Source organism: Oncorhynchus mykiss, unplaced genomic scaffold (assembly GCF_013265735.2).
Source record: "Oncorhynchus mykiss isolate Arlee unplaced genomic scaffold, USDA_OmykA_1.1 un_scaffold_87, whole genome shotgun sequence".
Lineage (NCBI taxonomy): Eukaryota > Metazoa > Chordata > Actinopteri > Salmoniformes > Salmonidae > Oncorhynchus > Oncorhynchus mykiss.
In genome coordinates this window covers 2,384,333-2,404,332 of record NW_023493659.1, presented here as the reverse complement: position 1 = coordinate 2,404,332, position 20,000 = coordinate 2,384,333, and the positions used below count along the sequence as shown (strand labels likewise).

The 20,000-nt window shown below is 46.5% G+C and overlaps 3 protein-coding genes and 1 long non-coding RNA gene across 4 annotated transcripts in view; 1 reads left to right on the top strand and 3 right to left on the bottom strand.

The window, feature by feature from the left end:
- The window catches only part of LOC118947013 (neurotrypsin-like), a 51,426-nt gene extending 46,232 nt beyond the window's left edge, over nucleotides 1-5,194 (bottom strand). Inside the window, 2 exon segments of the mRNA XM_036972013.1 lie at nucleotides 3,197-3,335; nucleotides 4,466-5,194. Coding sequence (XP_036827908.1) covers nucleotides 3,197-3,335; nucleotides 4,466-4,841 — 515 coding nt within the window. The 5' untranslated portion in view covers nucleotides 4,842-5,194.
- LOC118946996 (clumping factor A-like) lies at nucleotides 4,955-9,438 on the top strand. The gene is made up of 3 exons (XM_036971944.1): nucleotides 4,955-5,014; nucleotides 7,927-8,088; nucleotides 8,458-9,438. The coding sequence occupies exons 1-3, from the start codon at nucleotides 4,955-4,957 to the stop codon at nucleotides 9,436-9,438; spliced, it is 1,203 nt and encodes a 400-aa protein (XP_036827839.1).
- A 4,892-nt stretch (nucleotides 9,439-14,330) lies between these two features.
- On the bottom strand, nucleotides 14,331-16,198 carry LOC118947014. The gene is made up of 2 exons (XR_005041635.1): nucleotides 15,312-16,198; nucleotides 14,331-15,213 (listed from the first exon to the last, which is right to left on the bottom strand). It is a non-coding gene; the product is annotated as an uncharacterized LOC118947014 (long non-coding RNA).
- A 1,796-nt stretch (nucleotides 16,199-17,994) lies between these two features.
- LOC118946995 (bifunctional heparan sulfate N-deacetylase/N-sulfotransferase 4-like) overlaps nucleotides 17,995-20,000 on the bottom strand; it is a 109,795-nt gene continuing 107,789 nt past the window's right edge. The window contains exon 16 of the mRNA XM_036971943.1: nucleotides 17,995-18,630. Within this exon, the coding sequence (XP_036827838.1) occupies nucleotides 18,511-18,630 (120 nt within the window). The 3' untranslated portion in view covers nucleotides 17,995-18,510. The remainder of the gene's footprint in view (nucleotides 18,631-20,000) is intronic.

Here is a 20,000-nt window from a genome sequence, read left to right as displayed (position 1 = left end):
CATTTAGAAGTCATCTGTCCTGTCTAGAGACCTGCTACATCATCTGTCCTGTCTAGAGACCTGCTATATCATCTGTCCTGTCTAGAGACCTGCTACACAACCTGTCCTATCTAGAGACCTGCTACAACACCTGTCCTGTCTAGAGACCTGCTACATCCTCTGTCCTGTCTAGAGACCTGCTACACAACCTGTCCTATCTAGAGACCTGCTACATCCTCTGTCCTGTCTAGAGACCTGCTACATCACCTGCTACAACACCTGTCCAGTCTAGAGACCTGCTACATCACCTGTCCTGTCTAGAGACCCGTTACACAACCTGTCCTGTCTAGAGACCCGTTACATCACCTGTCCTGTCTAGAGACGTGCTGCATCACCTGCTACTCACCTGTCCTGTCTAGAGACCTGCTACAAACCTGTCCTGAGACCTGCTACAACACCTGTCCTGTCTAGAGACCTGCTACATCACCTGTCCTGTCTAGAGACCTGTTACATCACCTGTCCTGTCTAGAGACCTGGTACATCATCTGTCCTGTCTAGAGACCTGCTACATCATCTGTCCTGAATAGAGATCTGCTACATCATCTGTCCTGTCTAGAGACCTGCTACATCATCTGCTACAACACCTGTCCTGTCTAGAGACCTGCTACATCATCTGTCCTGTCTAGAGACCTGCTACATCACCTGTCCTGTCTAGAGATCTGCTACATCATCTGTCCTGTCTAGAGACCTGCTACATCATCTGTCCTGTCTAGAGACCTGCTGCATCACCTGCAACACACCTGTCCTGTCTAGAAACCTGCAACACCACCTGTCCTGTCTAGAGACCTGCTACAAAACCTGTCATGTCGAGATACCTGCTACATTACCTGCTACCTCACCTGTCTTGTCTAGAGAACTGCAAAATCACCTGTCCTGTCTAGAGACCTGCTACATCACATGCTACCTCACCTGTCCTGTCTAGAGACCTGCTACATCACCTGCAACCCCACCTGTCCTGTCTAGAGACATGCTACATCACCTGCTACCTCACCTGTCCTGTCTAGAGACCTCCTATATCACCTGCAACATCACCTGTCCTGTCTAGAGACCTGCTGCATCACCTGCTACTCACCTGTCCTGTCTAGAGACCTGCTACAAACCTGTCCTGAGACCTGCTACAACACCTGTCCTGTCTAGAGACCTGCTACATCACCTGTCCTGTCTAGAGACCTGCTACATCACCTGTCCTGTCTAGAGACATGTTACAACACCTGTCCTGTCTAGAGACCTGGTACAACATCTGTCCTATCTAGAGACCTGTTACACAACCTGTCCTGTCTAGAGACCTGCTACATCACCTGTCCTGTCTAGAGATCTGCTACATCATCTGTCCTGTCTAGAGACCTGCTACATCACCTGCAACATCACCTGTCCTGTCTAGAGACCTGCTACCTCACCTGTCCTGTCTAGAGACCTGCTACATCACATGCTACCTCTCCTGTCCTGTCTAGAGACCTGCTACATCACCTGCAACATCACCTGTTCTGTCTAGAAACCTGCTACATCACCTGTCCTGTCGAGATACCTGCTACATCACCTGTCCTGTCTAGAGACCTGGTACATCATCTGTCCTATCTAGAGACCTGTTACATAACCTGTCCTGTCTAGAGACCTGCTACATCACCTGTCCTGTCTAGAGATCTGCTACATCATCTGTCCTTTCTAGAGACCTGCTACATCACCTGTTACAAAACCTGTCCTGTCTAGAGACCCGCTACATCACCTGCAACATCACCTGTCCTGTCTAGAGACCTGCTACATCACCTGTCCTGTCTAGAGACCTGCTACATCACATGCTACCTCTCCTGTCCTGTCTAGAGACCTGCTACATCCCCTGCAACATCACCTGTCCTGTCTAGAAACCTGCTACATCACCTGTCCTGTCGAGATACCTGCTACATCACCTGCTACCTCACCTGTCCTGTCTAGAGACCTGCAACACCACCTGTCCTGTCTAGAGACCTGCTACATCACCTGTCCTGAGACCTGCTACATCACCTGGTCCAGATCCACTACTGTTGAAGAGATATAAATAAGAGATAAGATAAGAGATATATTGAAGAGACATTTAGTAGTTGTCGCCTCTTAGCCCTTTTTCTAGGATAACCACTCCCCTCCTTCCTTTTTCTAGGATAACCACTCCCCTCCTTCCTTTTTCTAGGATAACCACTCCCCTCCTTCCTTTTTCTAGGATAACCGCTCCACTCCTTCATTTTTTCTAGGATAACCACTACACTCCTTCATTTTTCTAGGATAACCGCTCCCCTACTTCCTTTTTCTAGGATAACCAATCCACTCCTTCCTTTTTCTAGGATAACCGCTCCACTCCTTCCTTTTTCTAGGATAACCTCTCCACTCCTTTCATTTTCTAAGATAACCACTCCCCTCCTTTTTCTAGGATAACCGCTCCACTCCTTTTTCTAGGATAACCGCTCCCTCCTTCCTTTTTCTAGGATAACCGCTCCCCTCCTTCCTTTTTCTAGGATAATCGCTCCCCTCCTTCCTTTTTTTAGGATAATCGCTCCACTCCTTTTTCTAGGATAACCGCTCCCCTCCTTCCTTTTTCTAGGATAACCGCTCCACTCCTTTTTCTAGGATAACCGCTCCACTCCTTTTTCTAGGATAACCGCTCCACTCCTTTTTCTAGGATAACCGCTCCACTCCTTTCTTTTTCTAGGATAACCTCTCCACTCCTTATTCTAGGATAACCGCTCCACTCCTTCCTTTTTCTAGGATAACCGCTCCACTCCTTTTTCTAGGATAACCGCTCCACTCCTTTTTCTAGGATAACCGCTCCACTCATTTTTCTAGGATAACCGCTTCACTCCTTTTTCTAGGATAACCGCTCCACTCCTTTTTCTAGGATAACCACTCCACTCCTTTTTCTAGGATAACCACTCCACTCCTTTTTCTAGGATAACCGCTCCACTCCTTTTTCTAGGATAACCACTCTACTCCTTTTTCTAGGATAACCGCTCCACTCCTTTTTCTAGGATAACCACTCCCCTCCTTTTTCTAGGATAACCACTCCCCTCCTTTTTCTAGGATAACCGCTGCCCTCCTTTCTTTTTCACTACCTCTTTCTTTGTACGTTTGTGAGACTGCATATGTGAATCTGCGTGTGTGTGTGTTGTGCCCGCGCATGGGTGTGACTCACCCCTGTCCCAGCTGTCTGCAGACCACTGTAGCGTCCTGCTCTCCCCAGTCATCACCACAGACAGACCCCCAGACCCCCTGTAGATACACCTCCACCCTGCCATCCAGCTTAGAGCGGCCGCCCTGCAGGCGCACTGACCCTGGACGAGACACACACACACACACACACCGTTTAGATCATTTTCCACTGAGGAAGAGAGAAAGAGAGCGAGAGTGACAGAGCGAGAGAGAGAGAGAGAGAAACAGAGCGAGAAAGAGAGAGACAGAGCGAGAGAGAGAGACACAGAGCAAGAGAGTGAGAGAGACAGAGCGAGAGACAGAGCGAGAGACACAGAGCGAGAGAGAGAGAGAGAGAGAGAGAGAGAGAGAGAGAGAGACACAGAACATCGTCAGAACATTAGTCAGTCCCTGCAGAGAACGTCCGGTACAGCACTACTAAATCACACAGCATGTCTATCTTGGTAGAGTCTCCCCCTAATGACTGACAGCTTGTCTGTCTTGGTAGAGTCTCCCCCTAATGACTGACAGCTTGTTTGTCTTGGTAGAGTCTCCCCCTAAGGACTGACAGCTTGTCTGTCTTGGTAGAGTCTCCCCCTAATGACTGACAGCTTGTCTGTCTTGGTAGAGTCTCCCCCTAATGACTGACAGCGTGTCTATCTTGGTAGTCTCCCCCTAATGACTGACAGCTTGTCTATCTTGGTAGAGTCTCCCGCACCCTAATGACTGACAGCTTGTCTATGTTGGTAGAGTCTCCCCCTAATGTCTGACAGCTTGTCTATCTTGGTAGAGTCTCCCCCCTAATGACTGACAGCTTGTCTATGTTGGTAGAGTCTCCCCCTAATGTCTGACAGCTTGTCTATCTTGGTAGAGTCTCCCCCTAATGGCTGACAGCTTGTCTGTATTGGTAGAGTCTCCCCCTATTGACTGACAGCGTGTCTATCTTGGTAGAGTCTCCCCCTAATGACTGACAGCTTGTCTGGCAGCTTGTCGATCTTGGTAGAGTCTTCCCCTAATGACTGACAGCTTGTCTGGCAGCTTGTCGATCTTGGTAGAGTCTCCCCCTAATGACGGACAGCTTGTCTATCTTGGTAGAGTCTCCCCCTATTACCTGACAGCTTGTCGATCTTGATACATTTTAACGTAACAACGTTTCTTAGTCTAGCCACCAACCAGACACATACCTCAATATTAATGAGATGCTTCCATCTGCTGAGACATGCCCGCTGTTGCCACACACACACACACACACACCTCTCTCTCCTTCCTCTACCTTGTTTACAGTCGCAGTAGCCCCAGTCCGTTCTGCCGCGGCTGTTCCTGAAGAAGCACCAGGGTCTGATCCTGTTGTCCGGGTTCCGACAGCGGTTATGATCCCCCAGCCCTCTACCCGGATAGCGCTCCTCAAACCCCGCTACCTCGCTCCACCTCATACACACCGCACCGGACTCCGTCACGTCCACAGCCCCTTGGTAGAACCCGTCTCTCCCGCGGCTCTGGACACAGTCGGTAAACGGTAGAATGAAGGAAGGAGAGGGAACGACGTCGGAGGAGGAAAGAGAGTAGGAAGAGGAGGCGAAAACAACTACCAGCGTAACGACTGAGAGGAGAGAAGAGTCCATGATGTTGATGTAGAGTAGCCTAGGCATTTGTTTTCTCGGTTCAGCCTTTCTTTTCTCCCTCTCCTCTCGCTCTCAAATGTAGTCCATAACCGAGAGAGAGAAATAAACACTAAACCGGTTCACGCCACCTCTTCTCAGAAATGCGCTCTCTTGATTCTGAACCTGTCTACTTAGTGTGGGATAGGATCGACCGGGACCGGGTGTGTGTGAGTGAGAATACCAGGCAAGAAAGGAGTTTTTAAAAGAGACGCGGATCAATGAACGAAACAGAGCTCGTGCCTCGAGCCCGGTAGTTAATGAGATCCCGAGTGACTCTCGCGCTTGTGTGTTGCGTAGAACCTTTATTTAACTAGGCAAGTCAGTTAAAGAACAAATTCTTATTTTACAATTACGGTCTACCCTGGCCAAACCCTACCCCGGCCGGTTGTGATACAGCCTGGAATCGAACGAGGGTCTTTAGTGACGCCTCTAGCACTGAGAATCACACAGGAGCCCTGTGTGTGTGTGTGTGTTATTGTAATAGTCTTATTGATGGGTCATAACAAGGTGGATGTATCCTACAGGGCTGTGATTATGATCATAATCAGAGAACAAACAAATAACATGAGAATAATAACAATAATAATTAATTGAATAGAACAATATGTTAATTCACCTTATACATCCCACACATTAGCTACCTATTGGCTCCTGGTTGAAGACTCGTCCTACATCGTAAAGAGCTGGTAGGCTTTCTCATTCGACCATTCCAGTGTTTTAATTGCTATATTATATTTACTTTGCCACTATGGCCTATTTATGGCCTTCACCTCCCTTATCTCACCTCATTTGCACACACTGTACATAGACTTTTCTATTGTGTTATTGACTGTACGTTTTGTTTACTCCATGTGTAACTCTGTGTTGTTGTTTGTGTCAAACTGCTTTGCTTTATCTTGGTCTGGGTCGCAGTTGTAAATGAGAAGTTGTTCTCAACTCTACTACCTGGTTAAATAAAGGTGTTCTCACCTCTCCTACCTGGTTAAATTATGGTGTTCTCAACTAGTCTACCTGGTTTAATAAAGGTGTTCTCAACCCTCCTACCTGGTTAAATAAAGGTGTTCTCAACTCTCCTACCTGGTTAAATAAAGGTGTTCTCAACTCTCCTACCTGGTTGAAATAAAGGTGTTCTCAACCCTCCTACCTGGTTAAATAAAGGTGTTCTCACCTCTCCTACCTGGTTAAATAAAGGTGTTCTCAACCCTCCTACCTGGTTAAATAAAGGTGTTCTCAACTATCCTACCTGGTTGAAATAAAGGTGTTCTCACCCCTCCTACCTGGTTAAATAAAGGTGTTCTCAACTGGCCTACCTGGTTGAAATAAAGGTGTTCTCACCCCTCCTACCTGGTTAAATAAAGGTGTTCTCAACCCTCCTACCTGGTGAAATACAGGTGTTCTCAACTCTCCTACCTGGTTAAATACAGGTGTTCTCAACTAGCCTACCTGGTTGAATAAAGGTGTTCTCAACCCTCCTACCTGGTTAAATACAGGTGAAAATAAAATAACCACTGAGTTTCAGGATGTGATTTGATGGAATAATAATTGTAATATAAATGTGTTTAAAACATGACATACGCTCTAGAATATCCTACCAATGAAAGATAATGGAATATTTTATTACAGCCTGCTATCCAGGCTGTATCACAACCTGGCGGGATTGGCCCAGCGTCGTCCGGGTTTGGCCGGTGTAGGCAGTCATTGTAAATAATAATTTGTTCTTAATTGACTTGCCTAGTTAAATAAAGGTTAAATAAATAAAACGTGTTTTAACAAATGAACAGAACCAGTTTTATAGTCTTCAATATTCTCCAGTTTTCTGGACCCACATTCTTTCTAATGCTGACTAAAAACATTTTCAATGTCAGTCAAAGGGAGGAGATATGACTGGGTTTATTATGTCATTTTACATACACAAACACAGAATCATATATGAGACGTCCTCTGTGGTCAAATCCCCACATCACACTAACACACAGAATCATATGTGAGACAACAGCACCCCCCTGTGGTCAAATCCCCACATTACACTCACACACAGAATCATATGTGAGACAACACCACCCCCCTGTGGTCAAATCCCCACATCACACTAACACACAGGATCATATGTACACAACAGCACCCCCCTGTGATCAAAACCCCACATTACACTAACACACAGGATCATATGTGACACAACAGCACCCCCCTGTGGTCAAATCCCCACATTACACCCACACACAGAATCATAAGGCTAAATTATTATTTTTAAAAAAATTACATGTTTTTCAAATACTTTTTCGTATTTTTGCAACCAACATTAATCAACATTATAGATGTCAAATGTCATTATAGGTCAATGTCTGGAAAATCAGAAAATATATGAAATCTGAATATACACTCAGTGGCCAGTTTATTAGGTACACCATCCTGTACACAAAAATGGTTCGCTCCTAGTGAGTCATGTGGCTGTTGCTTGCTATATAAAGCAGGAAGACAGGCATTTAGACTTTCATGAGGGGGGGGTGGGGGTCTGACTCGGTACTAGATGACCTAATAAACTGTCCACTTCAATGATTTTTAAACAAAACATTAAAAACAACAACAGAGACAATCCTAATCATAATAATCATAGATAATCATAATATTCACAGATGATCATAATATTCACAGATAATCATAATAATCATAATATTCACAGATAATCATAATAATCATAATATTCACAGATAATCATAATAATCATAATATTCACAGATAATCATAATAATCATAATATTCACAGATAATCATAATAATCATAATATTCACAGATAATCATAATAATCATAATATTCACAGATAATCATAATAATCATAATATTCACAGATAATCATAATAATCATAATATTCACAGATGATCATAATAATCACAGTTAATGACCATCTTTACAATTTCATCATTTAACAATTCAACACTCATCAACTTCCTGAACAGTTATTTTGTAAGTTTTTTTCCCCATCTTTCATATATTTCAGATCATTAACTGCTTCAGATACTTGTTGTATTGATTTGTATTGATCCCTCTGGTGGTGTTGAAAATTGTGTTGAAGGTCGTGTTGGAGGTGGTGTTGAAGATTGTGTTGAAGGTCGTGTTGAAGATTGTGTTGAAGGTCGTGTTGAAGATTGTGCTGAAGGTCGTGTTGAAGATTGTGTTGAAGGTCGTGTTGAAGGTCGTGTTGAAGATTGTGTTGAAGGTGGTGTTGGACGTTTATGTAAATGATCAATTATGTCAAAAGCTAAATCCGATATTTTATCCCAATCAAATGTATGATCGTCTCCTACTGCCCCCTCACCTCTCTGTGTCTCTGGAACGGACACTGGTGGGTTATTTTCCCCCACATCACTATTTACATTCGGGTCTTCATTCGTTGTCTGAGTAAGGGGTATTATTTTGCTCACTTCACGAGACACATACTCTTCAGCTTTCTCCTTTAAAATGTCTCTTATTTTTATTTCAGTTTGTTCCAAAATACTCTCCTGAAATAAATTCATGTGATAAGATTTACAACAAGTCTCACAAAATGTAACACAACAGTAAGTATTGTGATCACTCCGACTCTCAGACGCGTTCTGACTCTCAGACGCGTTCTGACTCCCAGACGGGTTCTGACTCTCAGACGCGTTCTGACTCCCAGACGAGTTCTGACTCCCAGACGGGTTCTGACTCTCAGACGGGTTCTGACTCTCAGACGGGTTCTGACTCTCAGACGCGTTCTGACTCTCAGACGAGTTCTGACTCCCAGACGAGTTCTGACTCTCAGACGGGTTCTGACTCTCATACGAGTTCTGACTCTCAGACGGGTTCTGACTCCCAGACGGGTTCTGACTCTCAGACGGGTTCTGACTCTCAGACGGGTTCTGACTCTCAGACGCGTTCTGACTCTCAGACGGGTTCTGACTCTCAGACGAGTTCTGACTCTCAGACGCGTTCTGACTCCCAGACGGGTTCTGACTCTCAGACGCGTTCTGACTCTCAGACGGGTTCTGACTCTCAGACGGGTTCTGACTCTCAGACGGGTTCTGACTCTCAGACGCGTTCTGACTCTCAGACGGGTTCTGACTCTCAGACGGGTTCTGACTCTCAGACGGGTTCTGACTCCCAGACGAGTTCTGACTCTCAGACGGGTTCTGACTCCCAGACGAGTTCTGACTCTCAGACGGGTTCTGACTCTCAGACGGGTTCTGACTCCCAGACGGGTTCTGACTCTCAGACGCGTTCTGACTCTCAGACGGGTTCTGACTCCCAGACGAGTTCTGACTCTCAGACGGGTTCTGACTCCCAGACGAGTTCTGACTCTCAGACGGGTTCTGACTCTCAGACGCGTTCTGACTCCCAGACGCGTTCTGACTCTCAGACGCGTTCTGACTCTCAGACGGGTTCTGACTCTCAGACGGGTTCTGACTCCCAGACGGGTTCTGACTCTCAGACGGGTTCTGACTCCCAGACGAGTTCTGACTCCCAGACGGGTTCTGACTCTCAGACGGGTTCTGACTCCCAGACGAGTTCTGACTCTCAGACGGGTTCTGACTCTCAGACGGGTTCTGACTCAGACGGGTTCTGACTCCCAGACGGGTTCTGACTCTCAGACGAGTTCAGAGGTTGATATCCATTGTTCTGACACCACCTCCTACAACCTTTAGCACAGTAGCGACATCGAGGTATGATAGACAGGATCAACAAAACAGCAACACCCAGCGCAATACACAAACCAACAACCTGAAAGACAATGATGACAAACACATTAGTAGTTATCTGTCAAAATGTCTTTCACACCTTGTTAATTTAGGAGGCGGGACGTCACACTAGGATGTAAATATTCAGAGGGGCGGGACTTCACACTAGGATGTAAATATTCAGAGGGGCGGGACTTCACACTAGGATGTAAATATTCAGAGGGGCGGGACTTCACACCAGGATGTAAATATTCAGAGGGGTGGGACTTCACACTAGGATGTAAATATTCATAATTTAGGGGGCGGGACTTCACACTAGGATGTAAATATTCAGAGGGGCGGGACTTCACACCAGGATGTAAATATTCAGAGGGGTGGGACTTCACACTAGGATGTAAATATTCATGATTTAGGGGGCGGGACTTCACACTAGGATGTAAATATTCATGATTTAGGGGGCGGGACTTCACACTAGGATGTAAATATTCAGAGGGGCGGGACTTCACCCTAGGATGTAAATATTCAGAGGGGCGGGACTTCATACTAGGATGTAAATATTCAGAGGGGCGGGACTTCACACTAGGATGTAAATATTCATGATTTAGGGGGCGGGACTTCACACTAGGATGTAAATATTCATGATTTAGGGGGCGGGACTTCACACTAGGATGTAAATATTCAGAGGGGCGGGACTTCACACTAGGATGTAAATATTCAGAGGGGCGGGACTTCACACCAGGATGTAAATATTCAGAGGGGCGGGACTTCACACTAGGATGTAAATATTCAGAGGGGCGGGACTTCACACTAGGATGTAAATATTCAGAGGGGCGGGACTTCACACTAGGATGTAAATATTAGTTCAGATTTGTTCGGCTTTGTAGGTCTTTAGACTTGGAGACACTTTACTGACTTATAGTTCATGTAAGGTTTAATCTGACAAACTGTATTTCATTCCTCTAATTTAATTACCTCCTGCCCACCTCAGAAATCAACAGTTTGAGTCTTGGACTTTTGTTTTTGGGTTACTTGCTGTTCAAAATAATTTAGAACAGTCAAATTATTATAGATGACGACCCCGTCCCACGTCGAAGCTCCGGCATCACTAACTATCACCACCTCTTCAGAAATCTGTAGCACAGAGCATTAAATTACAAGAATAGAAGAATACGATGAGGCACTCACCAGCGAATCATTTCTGAGTTGAGTCAGGGTATTTTGGTCTTCAGGGTTGAGCTCATCTCTTTTGCAGGGAAGATCAACTTTCTCTGGAGGGAGATTCTTTCTACAGCAAACATACCAGTCTCCATCGATGAGCACAGACGCAACCCAGAGCAACCCAACACAGGCTGACTTACCCAGAAGTGATAACAGTGTACAGACAAAATTACATTTGGTCCTCCGTCTGCATGTGAAACGACATAATCTTTTGAACATCTGATCCGTCCAGAGAACGAGGAAAAACAACAGAACAGCTGGAATCGTGATGTAAATGTAACAGTGATGGTCAGAGAGACCTCCAGGTTTGCAACTGCAAACAAACTCTACATGAAAACACAGCATAGTGAATGAAGACGAGAGCGATTATTAGATAAAAACTGCCCCCTTCTGCCAATTTTTTCACTATTTCGTCGAGTAGAGATGACTTGATGAAGTGTAACGTCCAGTTAGACAATTTTCTAGCAGAAAAATGCCACCACAAGGTGGTGACCAGCTCGGAAACCGGAATTCATAATGTCTGTCTGTCTGTCTGTCTGTCTCTCTGTCTGTCTGTCTCTCTGTCTCGCTGTCTGTCTCTCTATCGTTCCAGCAGTTTGGCTGTTGTTTATGCATGTTTTGATTGCCTGTTCGATAGCAACAGAATATGTTGAGCAACCGGTTTAGATGCTCATTGTCTAGTAGAGGAAGTCAAAAACCCAACAGCACTGTCTACCCTAGAGTAGAGCTAGAGGCAGGTCGATTGTCTAACTGGACGTTACACTTCATCAACATGGTCAACATTCAGAGTCTGAAATCTCTACTCGACGAAATTGTGAAAAAATTCTGTCTGTCTGTCTGTCTGTGTGTCTGTCTGTCTGTCTGTCTGACAGACAGACAGACAGACAGGATAGGGTAGGATAGGGCAGGATAGGGCAGGATAGGGTAGGATAGGGCAGGATAGGGCAGGATAGGGCAGGATAGGGCAGGATAGGGCAGGATAGGGCAGGATAGGGTAGGATAGGGCAGGATAGGGCAGGATAGGGCAGGATAGGGCAGGATAGTAGCAGTTTTACGGGAGCTTCCAGAAACTGGGTTATCTGATAGTTGGGGTAGCCAGGTAGAAAGGTCTGTGGCAGTTTTACGGGAGCTTCCAGAAACGGGGTTATCAGGCAGTTAGATTTGGGTATGTCATTTAGGAGAAAATTGGTGAAAAGGGGGTATCCCTATTAAACCCAGACGGGGCACACACCCACTCCCCTGAATAGCAGGCTATTGGTTGTGTTTGAAATGCAGTTAGCCACTGATGCCTTCCAAACCACTCATTGTTGAATTTGCAACTTGTTGTGTAATGTTTATGTCCAATGGCTGATGAGTACCGATAAGTTTCATCTATAATTTCCCTTCATATGACAAGGACTGAAAAAGATTTGCCAGTAGATTGTCGTCCTTGATGATGACTGATAGCTAAGATTTTGAAAGTAAGATGTTGACTTGATCAGTCCAATTAAAAGCTGCGGTAGATACGCCGTGATTTGACATCATTTTATCTGTGGCCAATGACCTTGAGCCTTCTTGGATGGGCACTTCTAATGTAACTCCACGACATCACCCTAGGGGCGTGAATTTTCAAGCTCTACCCTTAGATTTGGCGGTGACGTAGTGTCCCCGTGAGTGACAGAACACTGAGCCAAATCACGGCGCAACTAGAGAACATTACCAACCCCTACACACTGCTGGCTGCCCCAACACCACAGAGAGCACTGAGCTGGGCTGAAACACCTGCATTTTGGAGCTGCCGTACTCAGGAAAGGAAACAAGAGACCATGTTTGTATGCAGCTTTATTAACATAAATATTTTTACATTGTTTGCAAACTGATATGTGACACGTATTAATGCCCCAATAACATGCTAAACAGGGACCCCCCCCCCCCCCCCCCCAAAATGCTAGAAATGTGTGTCTCTACCCCACCTGCCCCGAATGACAAGTTGCCACTGATTGTATGGTTGTACATGTATTATATAATCCGACCAAGTTGGATCAACACCTTCATGTTCTGAGAGCTACGAAGGAATTTATGAAAAAGGAAAGTAGTAGAGACTGGTAGAATCTCACTGTAGCAGAGACTGGTAGAATCCCACTGTAGCAGAGACTGGTAGAATCCCACTGCAGTAGAGACTGGTAGAATCCCACTGTAGTAGAGACTGGTAGAATCAGTAGAGACTGGTAGAATCCCACTGTAGTAGAGACTGGTAGAATCAGTAGAGACTGGTAGAATCCCACTGTAGTAGAGACTGGTAGAATCAGTAGAGACTGGTAGAATCCCACTGTAGTAGAGACTGGTAGAATCAGTAGAGACTGGTAGAATCCCACTGTAGTAGAGACTGGTAGAATCAGTAGAGACTGGTAGAATCCCACTGTAGTAGAGACTGGTAGAATCAGTAGAGACTGGTATAATCCCACTGTAGTAGAGACTGGTAGAATCAGTAGAGACTGGTAGAATCCCACTGTAGTAGAGACTGGTAGAATCAGTAGAGACTGGTAGAATCCCACTGTAGTAGAGACTGGTAGAATCAGTAGAGACTGGTAGAATCCCACTGTAGTAGAGACTGGTAGAATCAGTAGAGACTGGTAGAATCAGTAGAGACTGGTAGAATCCCACTGTAGTAGAGACTGGTAGAATCCCACTGTAGCAGAGACTGGTAGAATCCCACTGTAGTAGAGACTGGTAGAATCCCACTGTAGTAGAGACTGGTAGAATCCCAATGTAGTAGAGACTTGTAGAATCCCACTGAAGTAGAGACTGGTAGAATCCCACTGTAGTAGAGACTGGTAGAATCCAATGTAGTAGAGACTGGTAGAATCCCACTGTAGCAGAGACTGGTAGAATCCCACTGTAGTAGAGACTGGTAGAATCCCACTGTAGTAGAGACTGGTAGAATCCCACTGTAGTAGAGACTGGTAGAATCCCACTCTAGCAGAGACTGGTAGAAACTCACTGTAGCAGAGACTGGTAGAATCCCACTGTAGTAGAGACTGGTAGAATCCCATTGTAGTAGAGACTGGTACAGACTGGTAGAATCCCACTGTAGCAGAGACTGGTATAATCCTACTGTAGTAGAGACTGGTAGAATCCCACTGTAGTAGAGACTGGTAGAATCCCACTGTATCAGAGACTGGTAGAATCCCACTGTAGTAGAGACTGGTAGCATCCCAATGTAGTAGAGACTGGTAGAATCCCACTGTAGCAGAGACTGGTAGAATCCCACTGTAGTAGAGACTGGTAGAATCCCACTGTAGTAGAGACTGGTAGAATCCTACTGTAGCAGAGACTGGTAGAATCCCACTCTAGCAGAGACTGGTAGAAACCCACTGTAGTAGAGACTGGTAGAATCCCAATGTAGTAGAGACTGGTAGAATCCCACTGTAGCAGAGACTGGTAGAATCCCACTGTAGTAGAGACTGGTAGAATCCCACTGTAGTAGAGACTGGTAGAATCCCACTGTAGTAGAGACTGGTAGAATCCCACTCTAGCAGAGACTGGTAGAAACCCACTGTAGCAGAGACTGGTAGAATTGTCAGACAACAGACCCAGTCCTAGTGTTACTGACAACAGACCCAGCCCTAGTGTTACTGACAACAGACCCAGTCCTAGTGTTACTGACAACAGACCCTAGTGTTACTGACAACAGACCCAGTCCTAGTGTTACTGACAACAGACCCAGTCCTAGTGTTACTGACAAAAGACCCAGCCCTAGTGTTACTGACAACAGACCCAGTCCTAGTGTTACTGACAACAGACCCTAGTGTTACAGACCCAGTCCTAGTGTTACTGACAACAGACCCAGTCCTAGTGTTACTGACAACAGACTCAGTCCCAGTGTTACTGACAACAGACCCAGTCCTAGTGTTACTGACAACAGACCCTAGTGTTACTGACAACAGACCCTACTGTTACTGACAACAGACCGTAGTGTTACTGACAACAGACCTTATTGTTACTGACAACAGACCCAGTCCTAGTGTTACTGACAACAGACGCTATTGTTACTGACAACAGACCCAGTCCTAGTGTTACTGACAACAGACCCGAGTGTTACTGACAACAGACCCAGTCCTGGTGTTACTGACAACAGACCCAGTCCTAGTGTTGCTGACAGCAGACCCAGTCCTAGTGTTACTGACAACAGACCTAGTCCTAGTGTTACTGACAACAGACGCTATTGTTACTGACAACAGACCCAGTCCTAGTGTTACTGACAACAGACCCTAGTGTTACTGACAACAGACCCAGTCCTGGTGTTACTGACAACAGACCCTAGTGTTACTGACAACAGACCCAGTCCTGGTGTTACTGACAACAGACCCAGTCCTAGTGTTACTGACAGCAGACCCTAGTGTTACTGACAACAGACCCTATTGTTACTGACAACAGACCCAGTCCTAGTGTTACTGACAACAGACCTTATTGTTACTGACAACAGACCCAGTCCTAGTGTTACTGACAACAGACCCAGTCCTAGTATTACTGACAACAGACCTTATTGTTACTGACAACAGACCCAGTCCTAGTGTTACTGACAACAGACCCAGTCCTAGTGTTACTGACAGCAGACCCTAGTGTTACTGACAACAGACCCTATTGTTACTGACAACAGATCCAGTCCTAGTGTTACTGACAACAGACCCAGTCCTAGTGTTACTGACAACAGACCCAGTCCTAGTGTTACTGACAACAGACCCAGTCCTAGTGTTACTGACAACAGACCTTATTGTTATTGACTACAGACCCAGTCCTAGTGTTACTGACAACAGACCCAGTCCTAGTGTTACTGACAACAGACCCAGTCCTAGTGTTAATGACAACAGACCCAGTCCTAGTGTTACTGACAACAGACCCAGTCCTAGTGTTCCTGACAACAGACCCAGTCCTAGTGTTACTGACAACAGACCCAGTCCTAGTGTTACTGACAACAGACCCTATTGTTACTGACAACAGACCCAGCCCTAGTGTTACTGGCAACAGACCCAGTCCTAGTGTTACTGACAACAGACCCTAGTGTTACTGACAACAGACCCAGTCCTAGTGTTACTGACAACAGACCCTATTGTTACTGACAAAAGACCCAGTCCTAGTGTTACTGACAACAGACCCAGTCCTAGTGTTACTGACAACAGACCCTAGTGTTACTGACAACAGACCCAGTCCTAGTGTTACTGACAACAGACCCAACCCTAGTGTTACTGACAACAGACCCTAGTGTTACTGACAACAGACCCAGTCCTAGTGTTACTGACAACAGACCCAGTCCTAGTGTTACTGACAACAGACCCAGTCCTAGTGTTACTCACAACAGACCCTAGTGTTACTGACAACAGACCCAGTCCTAGTGTTACTGACAACAGACCCAGTCCTAGTGTTACTGACAACAGACCCAGTCCTAGTGTTACTGACAACAGACCCAGTCCTAGTGTTACTGACAACAGACCCTAGTGTTACTGACAACAGACCCTAGTGTTACTGACAACAGACCCAACCCTAGTGTTACTGACAACAGACCCTAGTGTTACTGACAACAGACCCTAGTGTTACTGACAACATACCCTAGTGTTACTGACAACAGACCCTAGTGTTACTGACAACAGACCCAGCCCTAGTGTTACTGACAACAGACCCTAGTGTTACTGACAACAGACTACTGTGATAAAATGATACACAGAGATGATTGACTATAAATACTGTTTGATTTGAATGAGACAAGATTGACGCATCAGTCTATGAGGCTCAGACCAGGAGTATAGAGAAGGTGGTGTCTGGTCGGGTTCCTCTGGGGATATCTGATATGAGACACCACCAGACTCAGACCAGGAGTATAGAGGGGGTGGTGTCTGGTCGGGTTCCTCTGGGGATATCTGATATGAGACACCACCAGACTCAGACCAGGAGTATAGAGGGGGTGGTGTCTGGTCGGGTTCCTCTGGGGATATCTGATATGAGACACCACCAGACTCAGACCAGGAGTATAGAGGGGGTGGTGTCTGGTCGTGGTGGTGGTGGTGTCTGGTCGTGGTGGTGGTGGTGTCTGGTCGTGGTGGTGGTGGTGTCTGGTCGTGGTGGTGGTGGTGTCTGGTCGTGGTGGTGGTGGTGTCTGGTCGTGGTGTCTGGTCGTGGTGTCTGGTCGTGGTGGTGGTGTCTGGTCGTGGTGGTGGTGTCTGGTCAGGTTCCTCTGGGGATATCTGATATGAGACACCACCAGACTCAGACCAGGAGTATAGAGGGGGTGGTGTCTGGTCGTGGTGGTGGTGTCTGGTCGTGGTGGTGGTGGTCTCTGGTCGTGGTGGTGGTGGTGTCTGGTCAGGGTGGTGGTGGTGTCTGGTCGTCGTGGTGGTGGTGGTGGTGTCTGGTCGTGGTGGTGGTGGTGTCTGGTCGTGGTGGTGGTGTCTGGTCGTGGTGGTGGTGTCTGGCCGTGGTGGTGGTGTCTGGCCGTGGTGGTGGTGTCTGGCCGTGGTGGTGGTGTCTGGCCGTGGTGGTGGTGTCTGGTGGTGGTGGTGGTGGTGTCTGGTCGTGGTGGTGGTGTCTGGTCGTGGTGGTGTTAGCTCCAGGGTCTGCCATGTTCCAGTTCCATTCTAGATCCACAACTACAGATCATCAAGTCTTTGGATCCTTGGGACAGAACAATGTTGAGGTTCCACTGTGTGTCTGTGTTCAAGATGGCGTAGAGGGAGAAGGATGGAGAGTGGCAGAGGAGGGATGGAAAGAGAGAAGAAGAGAGGGAGAAGGATGGAGAGAGGCAGAGGAGGGATGGAGAGAGAGAAGAAGAGAGGGAGGTGGATGGAGAGAGAGAAGAAGAGAGGGAGGTAGATGGAGAGAGAGAAGAAGAGAGGGAGGTGGATGGAGAGAGAGAAGAAGAGAGGGAGGTGGATGGAGAGAGAGAAGAAGAGAGGGAGGTGGATGGAGAGAGAGAAGAAGAGAGGGAGGTGGATGGAGAGAGAGAAGAAGAGAGGGAGGTGGATGGAGAGAGAGAATAAGAGAGGGAGGTGGATGGAGAGAGAGAAGAAGAGAGGGAGAAGGATGGAGAGAGAGAAGAAGAGAGGGAGGTGGATGGAGAGAGAGAAGAAGAGAGGGAGGTGAATGGAGAGAGAGAAGAAGAGAGGGAGAAGGATGGAGAGAGGCAGAGGAGGGATGGAGAGAGAGAAGAAGAGGGAGGTGGATGGAGAGAGAGAAGAAGAGAGGGAGGTGGATGGAGAGAGAGAAGAAGAGAGGGAGGTGGATGGAGAGAGGCAGAGGAGGGATGGAGAGAGAGAAGAAGATAGGGAGGTGGATGGAGAGAGAGAAGAAGAGAGGGAGGTGGATGGAGAGTGGGCTATAGGTCTCTCTCCAGTCCATTAACTGAAACACAGTTCTGTTCCAGAGGTCAGTCATCCCTCCAATCTCTCTGAGTTCAGAGACCAAGACATCCAGTTATCCATCCAGATATCAGTGATCTAGTATCTCTTCTCCTCTGTGAGGTCAAGCCAGGACAGAGTTCATTGTTCATAGTTCATGATCTCTCTTCCATCCTCAGGTTCACCACGGGGTTGGGAGGTCACAGAAAGGTCACGCCCTCTCTCTCTTAATGGTCCCTGACCTTTAACACCTGACCTATGAACCTGGGCTGCTGGTAGGGTTAGAGGTTATCTGCACTTCTGTAGTTCCTCTCTCAGCCAGGAGGGGAGAGGCTGACCCAGCCGGTGTCCCCTGAACTCTGACCTCTAACCCTGTTAACTGACCTTCTGTAGTTCCTCTCTCAGCCAGGAGGGGAGAGGCTGACCCAGCCGGTGGAGCAGCTTGGACAGGTCTATGTTGTGTTCCCTATAATACCTGGACAGGTAGGACCGTGCCTAGAGAGAGAGAGAGAGAGAGAGAGAGAGAGAGAGAGAGAGAGAGAGAGAGACTATAATACCTGGACAGGTAGAATCGTGCCTAGAGAGAGAGAGAGAGACTATAATACCTGGACAGGTAGGACCTTGCCTAGAGAGAGAGAGAGAGAGAGAGAGAGAGAGAGACTATAATACCTGGACAGGTAGGACCGTGCCTAGAGAGAGAGAGAGAGAGAGAGAGAGAGAGAGAGACTATAATACCTGGACAGGTAGGACTGTGCCTAGAGAGAGAGAAAGAGAGAGCGAGAGAGAGAGAGAGACTATAATACCTGGACAGGTAGGACCGTGCCTAGAGAGAGAGAGAGAGAGAGAGAGAGAGAGAGACTATAATACCTGGACAGGTAGGACCGTGCCTAGAGAGAGAGAGAGAGAGAGAGAGACTATAATACCTGGACAGGTAGGACCGTGCCTGGAGAGAGAGAGACTATAATACCTGGACAGGTAGGACCGTGCCTAGAGAGAGAGAGAGGGGGGAGGATGACGGGATGGATAAAGGGTATCCTCAAATCTTCTTTCGATCTCTCTTTGTGTGGTGAGGTGTGTGGTGTGTGTCACAATAAGGTCATAACTTCCTGTAAGGATCTGATTGAGGTCATAACTTCCTGTAAGGATCTGATTGAGGTCATAACTTCCTGTAAGGATCTGATTGAGGTCTAACTTCCTGTAAGGATCTGATTGAGGTCTAACTTCCTGTAAGGATCTAATTGAGGTCATAATTTTTTTATTTTTTTATTTCACCTTTATTTAACCAGGTAGGCTAGTTGAGAACAAGTTCTCATTTGCAACTGCGACCTGGCCAAGATAAGGCATAGCAGTGTGAGCAGACAACACAGAGTTACACATGGAGTAAACAATTAACAAGTCAATAACACAGTAGAAAACAAAGGGGGAGTCTATATACAATGTGTGCAAAAGGCATGAGAAGGTAGGCGAATAATTACAATTTTGCAGATTAACACTGGAGTGATAAATGATCAGATGGTCATGTACAGGTAGAGATATTGGTGTGCAAAAGAGCAGAAAAGTAAATAAATAAAAACAGTATGGGGATGAGGTAGGTGAAAATGGGTGGGCTATTTACCAATAGACTATGTACAGCTGCAGCGATCGGTTAGCTGCTCAGATAGCAGATGTTTGAAGTTGGTGAGGGAGATAAAAGTCTCCAACTTCAGCGATTTTTGCAATTCGTTCCAGTCACAGGCAGCAGAGTACTGGAACGAAAGGCGGCCAAATGAGGTGTTGGCTTTAGGGATGATCAGTGAGATACACCTGCTGGAGCGCGTGCTACGGATGGGTGTTGCCATCGTGACCAGTGAGCTGAGATAAGGCGG